Source organism: Dipodomys merriami, unplaced genomic scaffold (assembly GCF_024711535.1).
Source record: "Dipodomys merriami isolate MVZ:Mamm:240054 unplaced genomic scaffold, mDipMer1.0.p SCAF_28, whole genome shotgun sequence".
NCBI lineage: Eukaryota > Metazoa > Chordata > Mammalia > Rodentia > Heteromyidae > Dipodomys > Dipodomys merriami.
In genome coordinates, this window is record NW_027204270.1 from 3,929,271 (window position 1) to 3,947,876 (window position 18,606).

Below are 18,606 nucleotides of genomic sequence, written 5' to 3' on the forward strand. Positions count from 1 at the left end.
CGGTGAATGATCTGGGAAAGCACCTCGGTGCGGTGCGTCACCTCCCGAGGGTCCGTCGGGCTTCCGCGGAGCACAAATCACGGCATAGCCACGGCAAACGCCGGTGTGTGGGCCGGGCCTCGCGCTCTGGGTTTGGGGGCGCGGGGCGCTTCGGCGCCGAACCAGGCCCCCCGCAGGACACAGCCGAGGTGCCCGGGGCAGCGCGCGGGCCGCCGGCGCCGTCCCGGCCGCGCCGGGCCTCCGGACGCCCAGGGCCCATTTCCGCCCCGCCCCCTGCCGCCAAACCGCCGGCCTTCGAAGCCGCCAACCGCTGCCCCGGCGCCGCTCCTCGCTCGGCGTGGCCCCCTTCAAACGCCCGCAAAGGCTCGACAGCACCGGGGCGCCGCGTCCGCCCGCCCGGCCCAGCGGCTCCGCGGCGGCCGCCGCGACTCCGGCGGGGAGGGAAGGGGGCGGCGGGCGGGCGGCGTCCCGGCCCGGCCAGCTCGGCCGGGCGGACCCCGCCACCGGGAAAACAAGCGCGCTCCGCCCTCCGGGACGTCGGCGCCCGGCCCCATTCCCGCCAGGGCTGCGGGGACACCCACCGCTCCCGCCCCCCGGCCCCCACAAAGGGCGACCCTCCATCCCCACCGGAGGAGGCGGGGCGGCCCCGCCCCCCGCAGGCCCGGGAAGCTGCCCCCACCCCGCACGGTCACCCCCGCCCCCGCCCAGCCTGCGCGGAGGCCGAGGCGCAGCCGCTCGTGCCGCCCCTCCCCCACCGGCCGAGCGGCGCGAGCCCCCGCACTTCCCCTGTTCGGGGCCGCCAGTCCTGAGGTACCGCCCCCGCAGCCGGCGCTCGCCGCGGAGCCCCATGGGACTTGGAGTTCGGAGACGCCCTCCGCACACGCCATGGCAGCGCGCCAAGAACTGCAACTCCCACAATGCGCGGCGCCGCGCGCGCCCCGCCCCCTCTGGCGGAGCCAGAACTACATTTCCCGACAGGCCTCACGGCGCTCCCGCCCTCCCTCCCGAGACACGAGCCGAACTGGGCGTCAGGTCGGGGAGCCGGTCGGGTTCCCGCTCGCCGCCGCCGCCGCCCCCCGCAGCGCCTCTCCCGCCTCTCCGCCGCGGGAGCTGCATCGCCCACTCTGCTCGCCGTGAAGCCGCCAGTCCCGGAGCACCGAGCCTGGGACGCGACACGCCGAGCCTCTGGTCACCCCCAGCCGGGGCGACCCTTCCCGGGTCCACCCTCGCCGTCGCGGCCGCCGGAGTCCCCGGTCCCGAGCGCCCGGCGCCTCTGCGCCCTCAGCCCGGCTCCTGCACTCCCGCAGCCGCCGCCCCCCGCCCGGAACATGGACTCCGACTCCTGCGCCGCCGCCTTCCACCCTGAGGTGAGTGCGAGCTGCGCCCGATCGCCCTGCCCCGGCCGCCGCTGGCCGGCCCTCCGCCCCCCGGAGCGGGGTCGCGGGGAGCCCGACCCCGGGAGGCCGCCCGGCCCGCCCTCCCCTCCCCCGCCTTCCCTCCGCGCCCCCGCCCCCCGCCCGGGCCCGCGCCCGGACGCCGGCGGCCCCCCGTGCCGGGCCCGCGGGCCCCGCGCCCACCCCTCGCCCCGGGGACGCCGCTCCCCGGCTTCGCGTAGCTCCGGAGCCGGCGGCGCCCCCCGCCCCTCACGCCCGCCTTCGCCTCCCCGAGCCCCGGGATGCGGCCCGGCGCCGCTCCTCTTGGAGGACCCCCCGTCCCCCTTCCCTGCCCCCCCTCGCCCCCCCTCCCCCGGGCCGCCGCGGGCCCCTCAGAACGGCTCGGCGCCGCGCGGCCCCGCCGCCCCATCCCCCGGGCCGCGCCCCGCCCCCTGGCGCCGCGCGCGGCCGCCGCCCCCGCCCCGCCGGTGTGGGGGTCCGCGGTTTCGGGGTCCCCACCCCCGCGAGCCTGGCCGCCCCCGCCTGGCTCCGCCCTCGCTCGCTCCTTCCGGGGACCGGGCCTCGGTCCTCCGCGCCGCCCCCCCGCGCGGCCCCCTCATTGGCGGGGCTCCGGGTGCGGGCCGGCGACGCGGGCGGGTGCGCGGGAGGACGGGGGCAGATAGGGCGCGGCGCCCGCCGCCCTCGCCGCGGCTCGGTGCGGTTCGCCGGGTCTCCCCGGCGTCCCGCGCCCGCACCCCGCGGCGGGGCCCCGCACCTTCCGGGGCTGGCGTGGGGCGCCGCGCGCCCTCCGCCTCCCCGAGGGAGGGCGGGTTCCTGGCCCGCCCGTCTCCGCCCGCGCCGCCTCGCCGCGGGTGCGGGGCCTCCGCCCCTCGTCCTCGGGCCCCGCCAAGTTAAAGTTGTCCCCGAGTTTGGGGCGGCGGGAGCGCGGGGCGGGGGCGAGCGCGGTGCCGGGCGCGCGGCGAGCATTTCCGAAGTGCAGCTTTGCGGGGCGTGTTGCGGGCTCTTCCCCGCCCCGCCACGGGAGGGGCCTGTGGGAGCTCCTCGGCCTGGCCCGCAGCCTGGGGCTCGGCCCAAACGCCCGGGGAGGCTCGGAGGGTAGCCGGGGGGGGGGGGGGGGCGGACCGAGCACCCGGGTCGAGGGCCGCACAGCCTCGCCCTCGGGACAAGATCTTGGGGTGGGTGCTCCCGCGTCCGATGGCGATGGAACTCGGGAGCAGAACCCTAAGTGTGCGCCCAAACAGCGGGAACGTTCCGCCGCCGCCTCCCGAGAGGCCGGAAGCCGGCTTGCCCCGCATCCCCACCGGACCCTGCGGGGGGGGGGGAGGGGAGTGTCCCCTGGGCAGTGGGGCCGCGCCCTCCCCCGCCCTGGCTGCGTGGGGGTCGAGGAGGCGGGAGGATAAGCGATTCCGGGTTTGGAATCACTTCTTGCGCTTTTGGTACAGCTGCAGCAGGAGTTTCTTTTCAAAATGGAAAATCTGTAACAAAAACGTGGTTAATAGAACTCCCGATAGGCCTGCAGGGACCCATAGATAAGGTAAAAAAATGCTGTTTGGGCACCTGGAGCTGGACTTTCTGTACAGGCTTTTATCTTTTCGCTAGTTTCCAGTGTTCTTGGCACAACAATTGAATACTCCTCGTTTACCCTTCTGAAGATTTTTTTCTTGACCTGAACTTTGCTTATCTTGTTAGACTGTAAGCCCAGCAGCATTCTGGGTGATCAGTAGGAGTTTCAGCTTGCTTCCTTGTTTGTGGGATTCCACTTTGGAACCTCTCCTTCACCCCAATCCCTTGTCTCCCCTTTAACAGGAGTACTCTCCCGGTTACAAGAGGCGGAGGACTGTGGAGGATTTCAACAAATTCTGTACCTTCGTCTTGGCTTATGCTGGCTATATCCCATATCCGAAGGAGGTAACGTGCGGGTGTGGGACCCGCTTCTCTTGATTAAGTGCCCTCCCTGGGACCAGTGGGGTCTGGGAGGGTTTGTTTACTGGCTCTGACCTCAGGCAGTAGTCTGGTTAGAATCAGTTCTTGTGAACTTAGCTCAGAGTGGGGAGTGGTTCTTAAAGCTTTGATAGACCGTGCTTGCTTCGTCTGGAGGCATAGCTCAAGTGATATAGTACCTGTCTAGCAAATGGAAGGCCCTGAATTCATCCCCCCCTCCATGGTCCTCCCAAAATGCCAAAAACAAAACAACAACAAAAATCTCTATAAGAAAAGTAAAAACAGACCTTGCAGGCTTGTCTACTTTAATGACCAAATTCAAAATTAGTGGAGAATGTTTGCTACTGCTTGCCCTTAAGAGTGGCCAGTGCATCCTGTAGCCAGCTGCTGTTAGGGGCGCTTTAGAGGATAGGTAGGTGCTAATTCTCACTCCCATTTTGAAGATGAGCACGTGTGAGAGGTAGAGAGGGAGCTGGGGTAGCCTACCGCATGTGTAAGTCTTTAGGGATCCTACAGTACCTATGCCCTAAATCTTATGTGAATAGAGGTTACTTTGCCTTAATGAGAAAGCTGTGGGCCTTTGGGCCAGAACTGTGGTGGGGCTCAGACTTCACTGGTTTCATTCATGTTATACTAGCTGGATCTAGTGATTTCAGGAGGCAGAATTGAGCACTGGTTTGTTCTTCACTTGCTAGGTGATAGGTAAGCTGCTTTGTACCACATAGAATGTTGCCCCTATTGGCAAATAATGCACTTGAGTGATAAGAGCAGAGAGCTTAGCTTGCTGCTTTAGATAGTAATTGCCTACTTTGACTTTGTATTTAGGATGTCTCCAGGTTTTGTATCTTTTTTTGTTGTTGGTCATGGGGCTTGAACTCTTGGTTTGGGTGCTATCCCTGTGCTCTTCAGCTCAAGGTGAGCACTACCACTGAGCCACAGCGCCACTTCCGGCTTTTTTCTGCTTAGTGGTACTGAGGAATCCAACCCAGGGCCTCGTGCATATGAGACAAGCACTCTTATCACTGAGCCACCTTCACAACCCCCATTTTTAAAAAAATCATCTGGGGCTTGAAATTGGGGCCTGGGCACTGTCTTTGAGCTCTTTTACTCTAGGCTAGTTTTCTACCACTTTGAGCCAAAAGCTCTATTTCTTGTTTTCTGGTGTTTAATTAGAGATAAGAGTCATGGACCTTCCTGCTCCAGTTGGCTTCAAACCTCAATCCTCCGATCTCAGCCTCCTGAGTAGCTAGGATCACAGGCCTGAGCCTCCAGTGCCCAGCCTCTGTAACTTTTTTTTAAAAACTAAGAGTTATCGCCGGGCACCAGTGGCTCATGCCTGTAATCCTAGCTACCCAGGAGGCTGAGATCTGAGGATCATGGTTCAACGCCAGCCTTGGCAGGAAAGACCATGAGATTCCTATCTCCAATAAACCACTAGAAAATCGGAAGTGACTGTAGCTCAAGTGGCAGAGTGCTTGCCTTGAGCTGAAGAGCTGAGGGACAGTGCCCAGGCCCAGAGGTCAAGCCCCACAACTGACCAAAAAAAAAAAAGCAAACTAGAGTTCTCAAAACTAATTTAATCACTTAAATCTTGCCTTCCGGTGCCTGTGATCCTAGCTACTTAGGAGGCTGAGATCGGAGGATTTAGGTTGAAAGCCAGCCTGAGCAGGAAAGTAGTCCATGAGACTCTTTATCTCCAATTAATCATCAGAAAACCTAAAGTGGCCTTGTGGCTCAAATGGTAGAGCATTTGCCTTGAGCTGAAGAGCTCAGGAACAGGGCCCAGGCCCAGAGTTCAATCGCCACAACTGACCAAAAATTTTTTTTGCCTGGTGCCAGTGGCTTACATGTATAATCCTGGCTACTTAAGAAGAATTAGGGTTCATCCCAGTTAGAAATGTTTCCTAGACTGCATCTCTAAAATAACTAGCAAAAAGCAGGGCTGAGGTATGGAGTAAGTGGTAGAGCTATGCAAGGCAGTGAGTTCAAACCCCGGGTAATGTCCACAGAAACATCTCTTTGGAGGACAAGTAGATGGAGAAAGTGTATAATCTGAAAAACAAGAGAAATGGAGGATTTTCAGATTTACCTCCTCCTGTTTGGGAGGAAACCCAGGGCCTCCTCTGATTCTAGGCAGGTGCTTCCCACTGAGCCCTGCCTACCTCAGCTTTCCTCCTGAGTCTGGGGTAGAGGCTGAGGGCCCTTCTGTCCCACATGGAACTGCTAGTAAGGCTGCTTCTCCAGATGATGTTGAGACGAGGCTTGGTGGGGGTGGGCGGTCCTGGACACCCAGGGCGGGGAGTGACAGGGTCTCTCCTCGCAGGAGCTCCCTCTGAGGAGCAGCCCCAGCCCCGCCAATAGTACTGCTGGCACCGTGGACAGCGACGGTTGGGACGCCGGCTTCTCCGACATTGCGTCTTCAGTGCCCTTGCCTGTGTCCGACCACTGCTTTGGCCACCTGCAGCCCACCCTCCTGCAGAGAGCCAAGCCAAGCAACTTCCTGCTGGACAGAAAGAAAACGGACAAGCTGAAGAAGAAGAAGAGGAGGAAGCGAAGGGATAGTGATGTGCCTGCAAAGGAGGGGTACAGGGGGGGCTTGCTGAAGCTGGAAGCCGCCGCCGATCCCTATGTGGAAGCCCCTACAAGCCCCGCCCTGCAGGAGATTCCTCAGGCCCCCGGTGACCCCTGCTCGGGTTGGGACTCTGACACCCCCTCCAGTGGCTCTTGTGCCACGGTGTCACCCGATCAGGCCAAAGAAATAAAAACTGAAGGCAAGCGGACTATTGTCCGGCAGGGAAAGCAAGTGGTATTCCGCGATGAGGACAGCACTGGCAATGACGAGGACATCATGGTGGATTCAGGTGAGGGTCCCTCGGGGGACGGGACCACCGGTGCGCTTTCTTGGAGGGTGACTGCGGTCCTCAGGGACAGGGTGCAGGGAGGAGACAAGGAGGCAGCAGCCAGCCCGGTGCCTCCACCGACATCAGACCTACAGAGGTGTTGCTCATGAGTGCATGTCTTGCGGGAAACACCCTGTCCCCCACATCGCTGCCTTGCAATGCACTGGCTGCATGTTGTGAGAGGTGTGAGCGTGTGGAGAAGTTGGGGAATGGATTCCAGTCACACTTGGCTGCCCTGTCTGGATGTACAACTCTGGGGGGAGGGGGCCCCTCAAAAGTCTTCCCCCTCTCCTTACTATGAGTTTGTTTCACCCTCCAGATGACGATTCCTGGGACCTGGTGACCTGCTTCTGCATGAAGCCGTTTGCGGGCCGCCCCATGATAGAGTGTAACGAGTGCCACACCTGGATTCACCTGTCCTGCGCGAAGATCCGCAAGTCCAACGTTCCAGAGGTGTTTGTCTGCCAAAAGTGCCGGGACTCCAAGTTCGACATCCGCCGATCCAACCGTTCCCGAATGGGCTCCCGGAAGCTGTTTCTGGATTGACTGTGGGCTGGTGAGGAGGTTCCAGGAGAGGGACTGGAAGAGACGGGCTCTGTGGCCCTTCTTGGTTGATTACAGAACTCCCAGCTCTGGTGCAGACAGATCCTGCCATTCAGGTGCCTAAGCAAAAGGACAGGCTGTCTGGAGGTAGAAACAACTTAGCCATCGCCCGAACAGAACCTTAGCTGGCCAAGCTGCTGCCAGAGTTGTGTGCGCGGCAGTGGAGGTTTGGTTTCACTTGCCTGAGAGTGAGGGCGCGTGGACCTCTCCGAGTTTAGCAGGTGTTAACTTGCCGCCGCCCTGAGGGACCTGTGAGTGGTGACTGGTTATCCTGCCTCTGTCTGGTGGGGAGAGATGGTCACTTTCCCTCCCTGACAATGAACAGCCATATGTGTGAGTTTCTTCTCCAGTGTCTGTCTACCATTAGTGTCCAAGTTGCCCCTTCCTTCCCAGTCCCCACTCCCTCCCCTACCTTGGCTGCTCCTGTGGCCTGGGAAGCCCCAGGGTGCTGGGTTGCTTGGTGATTCTTTGGCTTCCCGTTGTTTAAAGGGACAGTTTGTGGCCACCTCTGAAAAGGGGGTTGAGGAGGCCTGTGTTTGACTCCTGTTTTGCACGATGTTAAAAAACCTGTTGTTTTGCACGATGCAGCCGAAGTACTGGCTGTATCTCTCCCTGGGCTCCTCTTCTCTCTTGGTGGTGGACAGGCCTGGGGGGGGTCCTGGGAGGACAAGCTGTTCTCCAGTACCCCCTTGTCCTCTGTTGCAGCAGTGACCCACAGACTAGACATGAGTGCTGTTCCTATAGTAAAGTAACGTGGTGAGAACCACTGCGAGGAGCTGCGGTGATCATTACTGTGTTGATTGCAAGATGAGTCCTGGCTGCAGGCTGGCCTGCTGACTCCACAGGGCAAGGTTGGGACTTCATCCCCCTTCTGGTTTGAATTCGTGAGTAGGTAGTAATGCCAACATTGGCCTCAGGAACGTGTTGAACCATGCACAGGTCTGCACTAGGGTCCTGGCCTGGAATCCCCCCCCCCGCCCCCCTTGAGGTGTAGGTCTGGAGAAACTAAGGAGTTTGCACCTGACATCTGCCCCCTTCCCGCCCCCCGGAACTCTGCCCTCAGTATACTGGTGCTTCTGGGGCTTGAGGAGGGCTCTGCGCTCCACGTTGTTATTGCTCTTCAGTTCAAGTACTTGTTCTCAACTGTGTTTGTAAGAGAAGGGTGGGTCTGTTCTAAGCCTTGTTTCTTGTCAGGCATGGAAAGGGAAGAATACCCACGCTGGTCATATTTATTTGCTCTAACTTATTTGCCGTAGGATGGGCCCAGGTGTCCCTGCTGGTGACCTTAGCAGGCCACCAGCCCACCTCCTGGCTCGCACCCAAACACCAGAGCGCTGATCTGGCTAAGGGCAGCCATGTTTTGTCCTAATTTTTCTCTCGCTTGTCCAGTCAGCTAGCTGTCTTAGCTTTCAAAACTCTCGTTGCTTATTAAAGTAGAAATAGTTTCCGAAGCTCGAGTTTATTGTGAAGATCTCAAGGGAGAATTCTGTAGAGAAAAATAGCTGTTTTAGAAACAATGTGGGGCCCAAGGCTGTTGTGGGTGACTGGGCACAGTCACCCAGGACAAGTTGGGGGGAGAATTTGCCAAAGCTCTGCCCGTGACAATGCCTGTCCAGTGTCTTCACCATGAGAATAACCAAAGTTCCAAAGTGTTTCTTTTCTTTTTTTAAAGCTCTGTGGGGTTTTAAAAGTGCATTTACGAATCCACGGGGTTTCGAGCAGAGCGGCCAGCGCCGGTGCTTGGCGGCTGGCAGTTGGACGCCTCGCGCGCGTCCTGCGAGTCTCCTCTCCACTTCGGTTCCTTGCTTTTGCTTTTGCTTTTTTCGGTTGAACAGGTCTACCCTGTGGGCATGTCTGCCAGACACCCGGGCTTGGGGGTAGGCCGAGCTGGCAGCTGTCATCAGCTTCTTTATGCATAAAGTAGGCATGACCCACCCAGGGGCTCCTGGTGGGTGGTGAGTGAAGCGGGGGAGGGAAAGGTGTCCCCCACAGTAGGCCTCTCCCACGGGCTCTGACCAGGCCAGTCACTGACCATCGTTTACATGGTTCTGTGTAATTAAAGTTTATGTGTATAAAGCAAGCTGTTTCTGTGAAACTGTATATTTTGTAAATAAAGATATTACTACTTTGCTCCGGTGTCCGGCCGCAGGTGTGTGCCGCGCGTGCTCCCCTGACCCCGCCGCCCCCCTCCTGCCCTGGCCGCCGCGGGCCCGGTGCCAGGGCTCGCCACCCCACCGGCCGCGGCCCCCGGCGCCTCCCGGGGACCTCGGGGAACCCAGCTGCCTGGGGGCGGGGGGCTGGGCCCCCAGCCTGCGGGCCCCTAGCGACGCGGGGTCGGCGGAGCGGGTCGGAAGTGGAGCCGGCCCGCGGCCCGCCTCCCGCCCGAGAAGCCCGTGGGCCCCGCCCCCAGGCCCCGCCCCGCGCCCCCAGGCCCCGCCGCCGCCATCTTTGTTAGGGGCAGCGGGCCGGCTCCGAGATGCCGAAGTCGTGCGCGGCCCGGCAGTGCTGCAACCGCTACAGCAACCGCAGGAAGCAGCTCACCTTCCACCGGTGAGGAGCGGCGGGACGGGCCGGCCCGGCTCGCGGGCCCGGCCGGCGGCGCGGGGGCTCGGCCCGCCTGCGCGCGCGGCTCGTGCGCCCGGGACGTCGCAGGGGCGCTGCGCGCGGGGCCGTGCGCGGTGCGCGGTGTGCGGGCGGGCGGGCGGGCGGGCGGGGTGCTGCCCGCGTTGCCTCCGCCGGGCGCTGGGACCTGGGCGGCGGCGCGGAGGGCCGCGGGCGAGCAGGGAGGCGGGGCGCGGGCCGTGGAGCGGCCCCGGCGGGGCCCGCGGCGGGGAGCGGCGGGGGACGGAGGGGAGCGGCCTTCGCCCGGCCCGCGGCCTCCCCGCCCGCCGCCCCTTGGCGGGGAGGTGTCCGCGCTGCTGAGAACGCGTCCACGCCAGCCGGCCGCCCGCGTCCGCGCCCTCGGCCCCAGGCCTGGAGTCCTCGGTGATGGTCCGTTTTCCCTTTTCGTGCTGTCCTGCAGCGCGCCGGACGCGGCCCGGGCCCGTCCCTCAGCTCTGCGCACGGCCCCGCTCACCTACCACTCTTCTGGCGTTTTTGTGATTCGTGGGAGTTTATAAAGTCTTCTGGACTTTGCTGCCCGGGCTGGCTGCAAACTACAATCCCAGATCTCAGCCTTCCGAGGCGCCGCCATTGACCCACTGGTGTGCTTGTGTGTTGTACTTTCTGTTTACAGCAGCTTGAGTTTGTTGTTTTCCTTGCTGCATAGTATTCCACAAATTCACATACCAGAACTTACCTATTCTGCAATTGAAGGACATCTTGTTGGCTCTATTTTTTTCTGGCCACAACAACAGTTTACAAGGATCTGACTGTGCACGTCCTTATACTTCCATCCAGTGTTTATTTTATTTTATTTTTGGTCAGTTGTGGCGCTTGAACTCTGGGCGCTGTCCCTGCGCTCTTCAGTTCAAGGCGAGCGCTCTACCGCTTGAGCCACAGCGCCGCTTCTGGTTTTCTGGTGGTTTACTGAAGTCTCATGGACTTTCCTGCCCAGGCTGGCTTTGAACCGCGATCCTCATGTCTCAGCCTCCTGACAGGGCCACTGGCACCCAATGGCTTCCAGTGTTTATTTTTATGCTGGTCTTGGAGCTTGAACTGGGCCTAGGTGCTGTTCCTGAGCTTCTTTGTGCTCAAGGCTAGCGCTCTGTCACTTGAGCCACAGCACCACTTTTTTTTTTTTTTTTCTGAGTAGTTTATTGGAAATAAAAGTTTTACGGACTTTCCTGCCTGGGTCTGACTATGATCCGCAGATCTCAGCCTCCTAACTAGGATTACAGGTGTGAATCAGGGGCGCATGGCTCTTCCAGTGTTTCAGAACTGCTTTCCTTCTTTTTTTGACTCCACTCTTGCTGTTTGCACCAGTCATTCCTATTGCTGGGAGCTAGTAAGTCACCTAGCGACTCAGGAGGCTAGTATCTGGAGGCTAACTTGGGCAGAGAAGCTCACTAGATTCTGTCTCCAAAATCAGCATCGAAAAGGAGGCACTCGCCTAACAAGCAGGGAGTTCAAACCCTGGTACTGCCTAGAGCAAAACACCTCTCCCTTCGTCCTGGCCCTCTTACTGATCTTCCTTTGCTTGTGTCACTGGGGATGGAACCCAGTGCCTCCTTCCACAGCCATGTAACTGCTCCTTTTCCCTGCTTTGGGTAAACCTTTGCTTTTGCTTTTTTCAGTGGTGGGGATTGCGCCAGGGCCTTGCGCACGATTGGTCAGACGCACCGGGCCCTCCCCCAAGCCCTGAACTCATCTTAGTCCAGAACTGTCTGATGCTCTGCCTCTGTCCCGGCTGTCCCCTCCCGGCTCCTTGTTCCACACGCGACATGTGGTCAGCTGTGGCCTTGCCCGTGCCCAGTGCTGTCCCCCCCATGCTGCCTCCAAGCCCTGTCTCACCGGCCTTGCCTTGTGGGTCACGGGCCCATCCCGCTCCCCACCTGCCACGCGCCTCTCCAGCACTGGGGACTCTAGAGCGCACGTAGGCCACGCCCCTGCTCCCTTCTCTCCGTGGTAGGCATCTGCCTTTCAAGGTCCTTGACCAGCCTCAGCGCCTGGCCTCCAGAACACAGCCGCACGCAGCCTCCGTGCCCTGCCTCCTAACTCTGCCCCACGCCGGCTGCTGCCCCTCATGGCTGCCAGAGGGGACTCAGTCACAGCTGGCATGGGCCCAGGGTCTCCAGGGACCCCCAGCTGCCCGAGGCCCTGGGCCTTGCGTTCCCCATGACCCTGCTCCTGCCGCCGCTTCTCAAGGCTGCAGTGTCACCTGGGCCATACCTGCCGGCCCCATGTGGCCCAGCCGTCACGGCTCCCACAGTCCCCGCTCTCCCAAGTGTGGGCTCCTGGGCGGTACCCCATCTCTAGCTCAGCACCCTGTGCTTGGGCTCTCAGGTGCTCTTCATCCGCAGCTTTATTAGAGGCTTCTAGAAACTGAAAGCCATTCAGTCACGTGGGGTTACTGCTTCTAAAGCCGTCCCTTGGCACGCTCGGCTCGCAGGTTCCCGTTCAGCCGCCCGGAGCTGCTGAAGGAGTGGGTGCTGAACCTGGGCCGGGCCGACTTCAAGCCCAAGCAGCACACAGTCATCTGCTCGGAGCACTTCAGACCCGAGTGCTTCAGCGCCTTCGGCAACCGCAAGAACCTCAAGCACAATGCTGTGCCCACCGTCTTTGCCTCGCGGGACCGGGTACAGGTAGGGCATGGCCGCCGCCTCCAAGCTCAAACCTGGGCAGGGGGGAGAGGCATTCGCATGGGGAGCCAAAGGAGAGGCTATGGGGCCTCCAGGAAGCGTAAAGCGTACCTAGCTACTGAGGAGGCTGCGGTCTTTGGATCTGGGTTCAAAGCCAGCCTGGGCAGGAATGTCACAGACTCCAATTAACCACTGAAAAGCCAGAAGTGGAAGGATAGCATAAGTGATAGAACACCAGCCTTGAGTGAAAAAGCTAAGGTCCTGAGTTTAAGCCTCAGTACTGGCACACATACAGTTGTAATCTAAAGCTACTTTAATCCAGGCAAGCCAGGCATTGGTGGCTCACGCCTGTAATCCTAGCTACTCAGGAGGCTGAGATCTGAGGATCACAGTTAGAAACCAACCCAAGCAGCAAAGTCCATGGGACTCTTATCTACAATTAACCACCAGAAAACCAGAAGTGGTGGTGTGGCTCCAAGTGGTAGAGCACTAGCCTTAGCAGAAACGCTTAGGGACTGGGCCCTGGCACTGAGTTTGAGACCAACAACTGATCAAAAAAAAAAAATCAGTCTGGATGCTGGGGGCTCACCCTGTGATCCCAGCTACTCAGGAGGCTGAGACCTGAGGATCTTGCTTTGAAACCAGCCCAGGCAGGAACATCTGTGAGACTCTTATTTCCGGTTAATCAGCAAAAAAGCCAGAAGTGGAGCTGTGGTTCAGTTGGTAGAGTGCCAGCCTCGAGTCTAAAAGCTCAGGGGCACGCTGGGCCGAGTTAGAGCCCCATGGTGGGAACACACCGTCATTCTGACTGGTGACTGAGCTGAGCCTGGCTCTGCACTGGCCGTTGGAGGTGGAGCAGCTGGGAGCCCTGCTGGGCCCTGCGCTGGGTTGGGAGGAGGGAGGGCTGGCCAAGGAAAGAGGCTGGGGCAGCTGCGAGGGGAGCAGAGGGATTCAGGCAGCGGGGGTGGGGGTGGGGGGGGAGGGAGAGGTGGGGGGGCCGTGGGAGTGGGCGGCCAGTGGGTTTTAGGGAATGGTGGCTCCTCTGCTCCATCCCTGGCCTGGGCTTGGGGATTGAGGCTCAGGCACTTACTTCCCTCTGGCTTCTGGAGGCCGGTGGCTGGCTCAGCCGCCAGCATGGCCAGGATTTGGGGGTGGACCGTGTCTCTTTGTCCAGCAGGCAGCAGAGCAAGCAGCGTGTCCGGTCTCTGGTGTCGATGCCATTGGCCGGGCGGGCGCGGGAGTTTCTGGGCAGCACGTGCAGCCACGCACCTTGCAACCTGGTGGCCAGGGACCCCGGAGCGCGTGGCTCTGCTTCCAGGAGTTTGGCTGCGCGTGCGCGTGTACACACGGCTGTGGGACCCTGGCTGGTGTCCGGCGGGGCGCAGCTTGGGCTGGGGCAGGTCCTGGTCGTTGGACATGGCGGCCTGGCCGTGCCAGTCGTGGGGTGTGTGTGCCCTCTTGAGCCAGAAGGTGGCGCTGCGGCGGGACCCGCCGTGGGCTCAGGTGCCGGCCCTGCGCGGCTCTGCTGGGCCTGGGCCTCCTGACAGCTCCGCTCTGGCTTACAGCTGGCGAGGGACAGCGCCGCGGCTGCGGGCGAGCGCGAGCCCGGGGACGGAGGCCCTGAGGGCCAGGTGAGTGCTCGGGGCACGAGCCCCAGTGGGCTCTGCCTGGCTAGTTCTGGAAGGTTCCATCCTGGGTCTCCTGCTGCTGCCAGGCCGCGGCCAGCCCTGGGAGGAGCTGCCTGTGTGGGGATTATTCTGGATGGACAGTGGCAGCGTCCCCAGGATGTGACGGCCGCTGCTCCTGTTCCAGGTCCGTCCTGAGGCCGGGGCCGGGCAGGCCAGCCCCGGGAGGAGCGTGGAGGCTGCCCTGGGGGGGCTCCACCCGCCCCCCACCTCTGAAGGCCACGTGAAACAGGTGAGACGGGGTCCGCGCGGGGCGGCGTGGCCGGCCGCCCGGGATCTTGCTGTGAGTGGAGCCAGTTCGCGTCTGGGGTCTCACCCCAGCGCAGGCCCGGGACAGAGGGAGGCGCCGGCGCTGATCGCACTGCCCTCTGTCCTCAGGTCTTGCTGCCCAGACTCGAGGCCCCTGAGGCCCCGGGGCGGCCGGCCGGGCCTGCGGCGCGGAGGCCGCTCCCCAAGTGGCCATCTGACCACAGCTACGCCCTCTTGGACTTAGACACCCTCAAAAAAAAACTCTTCCTCACGCTGAAGGAGAACGAGAAGCTCCGAAAGCGCCTGAGAGCCCAGCGGCTGGCCATGCGCAGGCTGGCCCGCCGCCTCCGGGCCCGCGGGGGGGGGCCGGGGCCCGAGCCGGGGTGCTGAGCCCGCGGGGCTCTGCGTGGTCCCCGCACTGATGGGGACACTGCCCGCTGGGACGCCGGGGAGCTGGTGTGGAGACCTGCCTAGAACGGTCCAGCGGCTCGGAGACGGCGGCTGGACACGCGCTGTCCTGCGCAGCCCACGCCCACGCCCAGCTTCTGTCCGCAGCTCGCCGGCGAGTGGCAGCCACGCCAGCTGGAGGAGCTGGCCAGGGGACGTCCAGCGCTCCATCCTGTGCCCCTCCCCCGGGCTGAGCTCCTTCCCACCGCCCACAGACGGAGGGGCCCCCTCTGCCAGCCACCAGCCCCCACCCTGCTGCGCAGAGCTCTGTGTGAACACAGCAATAAAGAATCCCTAAAACCCCAACGTCTCTCTTCCTGTAGTTTTCTGCCTCACCACAGCTACTCTGTTTCCAGTTCAATAGGTGACTACCTTCGACTACAAAAAGTAGTTTAATTGAAAAAAGAAACAAGAGTTAGTGAGGCCTGCCTATTAGCAAGAGTGAAGCCTGGAGTTCAAAGCTCAATTCTTTTTTTTTTTTTTTTTTGAGTGGGTTGTGGGGCCTGAACTCTGGGCCTGGGCACTGCCTCTCAGCTCTTCAGCTCAAGGCCAGCACTCTACCACTTGAGCCACAGCGCCACTTCCGGCTTTTTTCTTTTTGCTTATGTGGTGCTGAGGAATCAAACCCCGGGCCTTATGCATGCAAGGCAAGCGCTCTACCACTGAGCCACCTTCCCAGCCCCCAAATCTCAATTCTTGAGGGGAAAAAAGCTGGGCCCGAGTGGCTCATGCATGTAGTCTCAGCCACTCAGAAGGCTGAGATCCAAGGATTGCGATTGAAAGCCAGCTGCAGCAGGAAAGTTGGACACATCTCCAGTTAGCTGGCAGAAAGCTGGAAAGTGGGGCCAGGCACCAGGGGTTCATGCCGGTAATCCTAGCTACTCAGGAGGCTGAGATCTGAGGACTGCGGTTCAAAGCCAGCCCAGGCACAAAAGCCCATGAGACTCTTATCTCCAATGAACCGCCAGAAAACTGGAAGAGGTGCTGTAGAGCACTAGCCTTGAGCTGAAGAGCTGAGGGACAGCGCCCAGGCCCAGAGTTCAAGCCCCATGACCGACAAAAGAAAAAAAAAGCGGGAAGTGGGAGCTGTAGAGCACCAGCCCTGAGCAAGAAAGCTGAGGGACTGCATCTAGGCACTGAGTTCAAGCCTCGAGACTGGCACAAAATACAGTCAGAACCAAAAGATCCCAAATTGTAGACTGCTGCTAACCTGTGGTGTGTGGCAGCGTTGTCATGGGGGGGGAGGGGGCATAGCCCCTGGAGGTGCCCCTCCTAAGGACGCACACAGACCAGGCGGGACAGGTTTATTGTGGCAGAGTGCCGTTACGGTCAGCTCAGGAGGCCGGGCAGCCAGCCGACCGACGCACGCAACACCAGCCTGCATGTCACTCCACGGAGAGAGAAAACGGAGGTGATTACTAGAGTTGGGCCATCCGAACTGCACTGCGTTAGAAATGAGGAAAGGGGGCTGCGAAGGTGGCTCAGTGGTAGAGCGCTTGCCTTGCATGCATGAGGCCCTGGGTTCGATTCCTCAGCACCACATAAGCAAAAAGAAAAAAGCCGGAAGTGGCGCTGTGGCTCAAGTGGTAGAGCGCTAGCCTTGAGCTGAAGAGCTGAGGGACAGTGCCCAGGCCCAGAGTTCAGGCCCCACGACTGGACCCCCCCAAAAAAAAAAAAAAAAAAGAAATGAGGAAAGGGTCATGAGCGACACTTGGGTGTGAGTATGACTTTAGCAACTGCTGAGAGAGAGGTGGGGGCCACAGTGGGCCCCGCCTCCAGGGCCTGTGGTCACAGCCTGGGCAGCAGCTGCTGGAGGGGGACAGCGAGTGACCACGAGTATTCCAGGTCCCACAGTACCTTCCTGCAGCCGGCGCAGGGCTGTTCATGGGTGGCCCAGCAACCGCAGGAGAAAGGCTCTGGGAGCTGAGATACAGGAAGGCCCGTGGGGGCTGGGCCGGGCCTGACAAGCCACAGCGCCACCTGCTGGGCACTGGTGAGATGCACAGGCACCGGAGCCAGCCCTGGGCCTCCTGCAGGCGCTCCCCTTGCAAAGCTCCCTGCTTCCCAACCCTGCGCTCTGGAGGCGAGGCTGGCGCGTGCGGTGAAGGATCGGCAAGCCCTCTCAGAGGAATGGTCAGGGTGCCGCCACCGGCTGGGCCCTGGGACCCAGAAGAATGGTTTGAGAAACTCTAGGAATGGGGAATAAAGAGACTGATTTCCAAACCTGTTTGTTCTCAGATAAAATGCAGTTTTATAAACCCACAGTCCTCTCCAGGTTCATGTAGTAATACACCAGCAAAGAAAGGTGGTCTCGGGAAGCCCTGGAGCATGCGCCCCTGGTCTGGAGGCCTGGCACAGGGCACGCCTTCCTTCTTCCTGTCCACGTGTCCTGTGGCCAGTGTGGCTGGAGGAGGCGCGGACCTGGGGGCAGATGTTCCATAAATCCCTCCCGGGGACCAGAACTCCAGGCAGCGGTGTGCTGAGACCGGGACCGGGAGGAAGAGGGCCCGGCCCCGCCCTCCAGGAACATGATCCTTGGGGAAAGGAGGCGGAGCAGCGCGCGGGGCTCCTCAGTCGTCACGGGCTCGTGACGCCGGGCGTCAGAGCGTCCCTTCTCATAATTGATAGATGCCACCTTCTCAGAGGGAGAAAGAACAACACCGGTGTCTGGTTTTCCCTGCCTCCAAATTTGTAGATTCCCAGGAAAAGAATTTCTGAAGCCTTTTAGAAATCATGTCCCCAAGGAGTTTATCCGTCTGTGTCGATCCTGTGAGCTGGGAGAGGAAAGACCCGTCAGGCTCCGAAAGATGCCCGTCCTCACCGCCCTGCTCCGTAGCCCTCCCCGTCAGCCAGGTGCCCGCAGGACCCGATGCCCCCCTGGACTCCATCTGCCCGGGATGGGAGGAGCCGCCACTCACACTGCTTGGGTATCCGCAGGGCCTCGCTGTCTGGCACCATCACCTGGTGCAGCACGCCCCGGAACTGGTACAGCACGCGCAGGTTCTTCTCCTCCCCCACACAGGGGTCGTAGAAGCCCGGCAGCCCGGCCTGCAGCAGATGGCAGTCTCTCAGGCCGCCCCATGTGCCACCCATCCTGCGTGCCAGTGCCACACCCATCCTGTGTGCCAGTGCCACATGCCTGGGCACAGGGCGGGATCTGGGCAGTGCTGGACGGGCTCATCCCCGCCTGCCCGCCTGCCCACACTCTGCACTGCTGGCCCGCTGGCTCCACTAGGTGCTGCTCCTCCCAGGGCAAAGGCCCCGTGTGCTGGGAGCAGCCTGCACACTCAGGACGGCAACAGTGCAAGGGCCAGGGGAGCGGGGTGGGGTGCTGCGTGTGGGTGTGCTGGCATAAGCCTTAGCACTCTGCAGCGACTTGCGGAATAAAGGAAGGGGGTAAGGATGGGATGGGAGCGGGTGGAAGGAGGAAGGAAGAGGAGGGAGGAAGGCCCATGGTGTGGATTTGGCCCGGGCAGTGGGCATGAGTGGCAGGGGTGCAGGGGCCCCCAGTGGCCGAAGGCGGGCGTGTGGGGCGTGGGGTGTGTGGGACGCGGCGCAGCGCACCTTGGAGGCCTCGGTGAGGATGAGCTTGGAGTCCTTCACCAGGCACTGCAGCGGCACCGTCACGTCGATCACCTTCACCTTCTCGCTCTTCCTGCTCTTGTCGTTCACAAACTTCCCGTACCAGGCGTTCACGATGATGAGCCCTGCGGACCACGCTCGGCCAGTCAGGGCAGGCCAGCCTTGCCCAGACCCTTCCCCTCAAAGCCTCGAGAGCCCAGCCCAAGAGAAAACCCCGTTCCTCACCCATCCTGGACTCCTCTGCCTCGATGATTCTTCGGACGGACTCCTGCATGAGCCGCACCTGCGGGAGAGAACACGTGTCTACTGCGCTGAGCTGCGTGGCTGGTCGGGTCGTGGGCACGGCCTGGTCTGAGCCCCGCACGCACGCACGCACGCACGCACGAGCTCCAGGCCTCGGCGCGAGGTGGGTGGCGGGGAGCAGCAGGGGTGAGAGGCGCGAGCAATTCCACCCCGGCACGTGCAATGCAGACCGCACGGGAAGCCGAGAGGGGACCGTGTCCCTGCGGCGCCTCCATGGAGCGGACACGGTGCCTTCCAGGCTTTCCTCCGACTCCGAGGAACC

The 18,606-nt window shown here is 61.5% G+C and overlaps 3 protein-coding genes across 3 annotated transcripts in view; 2 read left to right on the forward strand and 1 right to left on the reverse strand.

Annotated features, from left to right (window-relative positions):
- Positions 1–1,018: 1,018 nt before the first annotated feature.
- On the forward strand, positions 1,019–8,968 carry Phf13 (PHD finger protein 13). The gene is made up of 4 exons (XM_070037249.1): positions 1,019–1,367; positions 3,201–3,302; positions 5,659–6,196; positions 6,555–8,968. The coding sequence occupies exons 1-4, from the start codon at positions 1,329–1,331 to the stop codon at positions 6,779–6,781; spliced, it is 906 nt and encodes a 301-aa protein (XP_069893350.1). The 5' UTR covers positions 1,019–1,328; the 3' UTR covers positions 6,782–8,968.
- Positions 8,969–9,203: 235 nt separating this feature from the next.
- On the forward strand, positions 9,204–14,765 carry Thap3 (THAP domain containing 3). Its single transcript, XM_070037250.1, has 5 exons — positions 9,204–9,388; positions 11,889–12,081; positions 13,644–13,709; positions 13,891–13,995; positions 14,142–14,765. The coding sequence occupies exons 1-5, from the start codon at positions 9,315–9,317 to the stop codon at positions 14,400–14,402; spliced, it is 699 nt and encodes a 232-aa protein (XP_069893351.1). The 5' UTR covers positions 9,204–9,314; the 3' UTR covers positions 14,403–14,765.
- Positions 14,766–16,686: 1,921 nt separating this feature from the next.
- The window catches only part of Dnajc11 (DnaJ heat shock protein family (Hsp40) member C11), a 47,296-nt gene continuing 45,376 nt past the window's right edge, over positions 16,687–18,606 (reverse strand). The window contains exons 13-16 of the mRNA XM_070037251.1: positions 18,267–18,324; positions 18,024–18,166; positions 17,378–17,507; positions 16,687–17,233 (exon numbers count right to left, since the gene is read on the reverse strand). Of these exons, the coding sequence (XP_069893352.1) occupies positions 17,208–17,233; positions 17,378–17,507; positions 18,024–18,166; positions 18,267–18,324 (357 nt within the window). The 3' untranslated portion in view covers positions 16,687–17,207. The remainder of the gene's footprint in view (positions 17,234–17,377; positions 17,508–18,023; positions 18,167–18,266; positions 18,325–18,606) is intronic.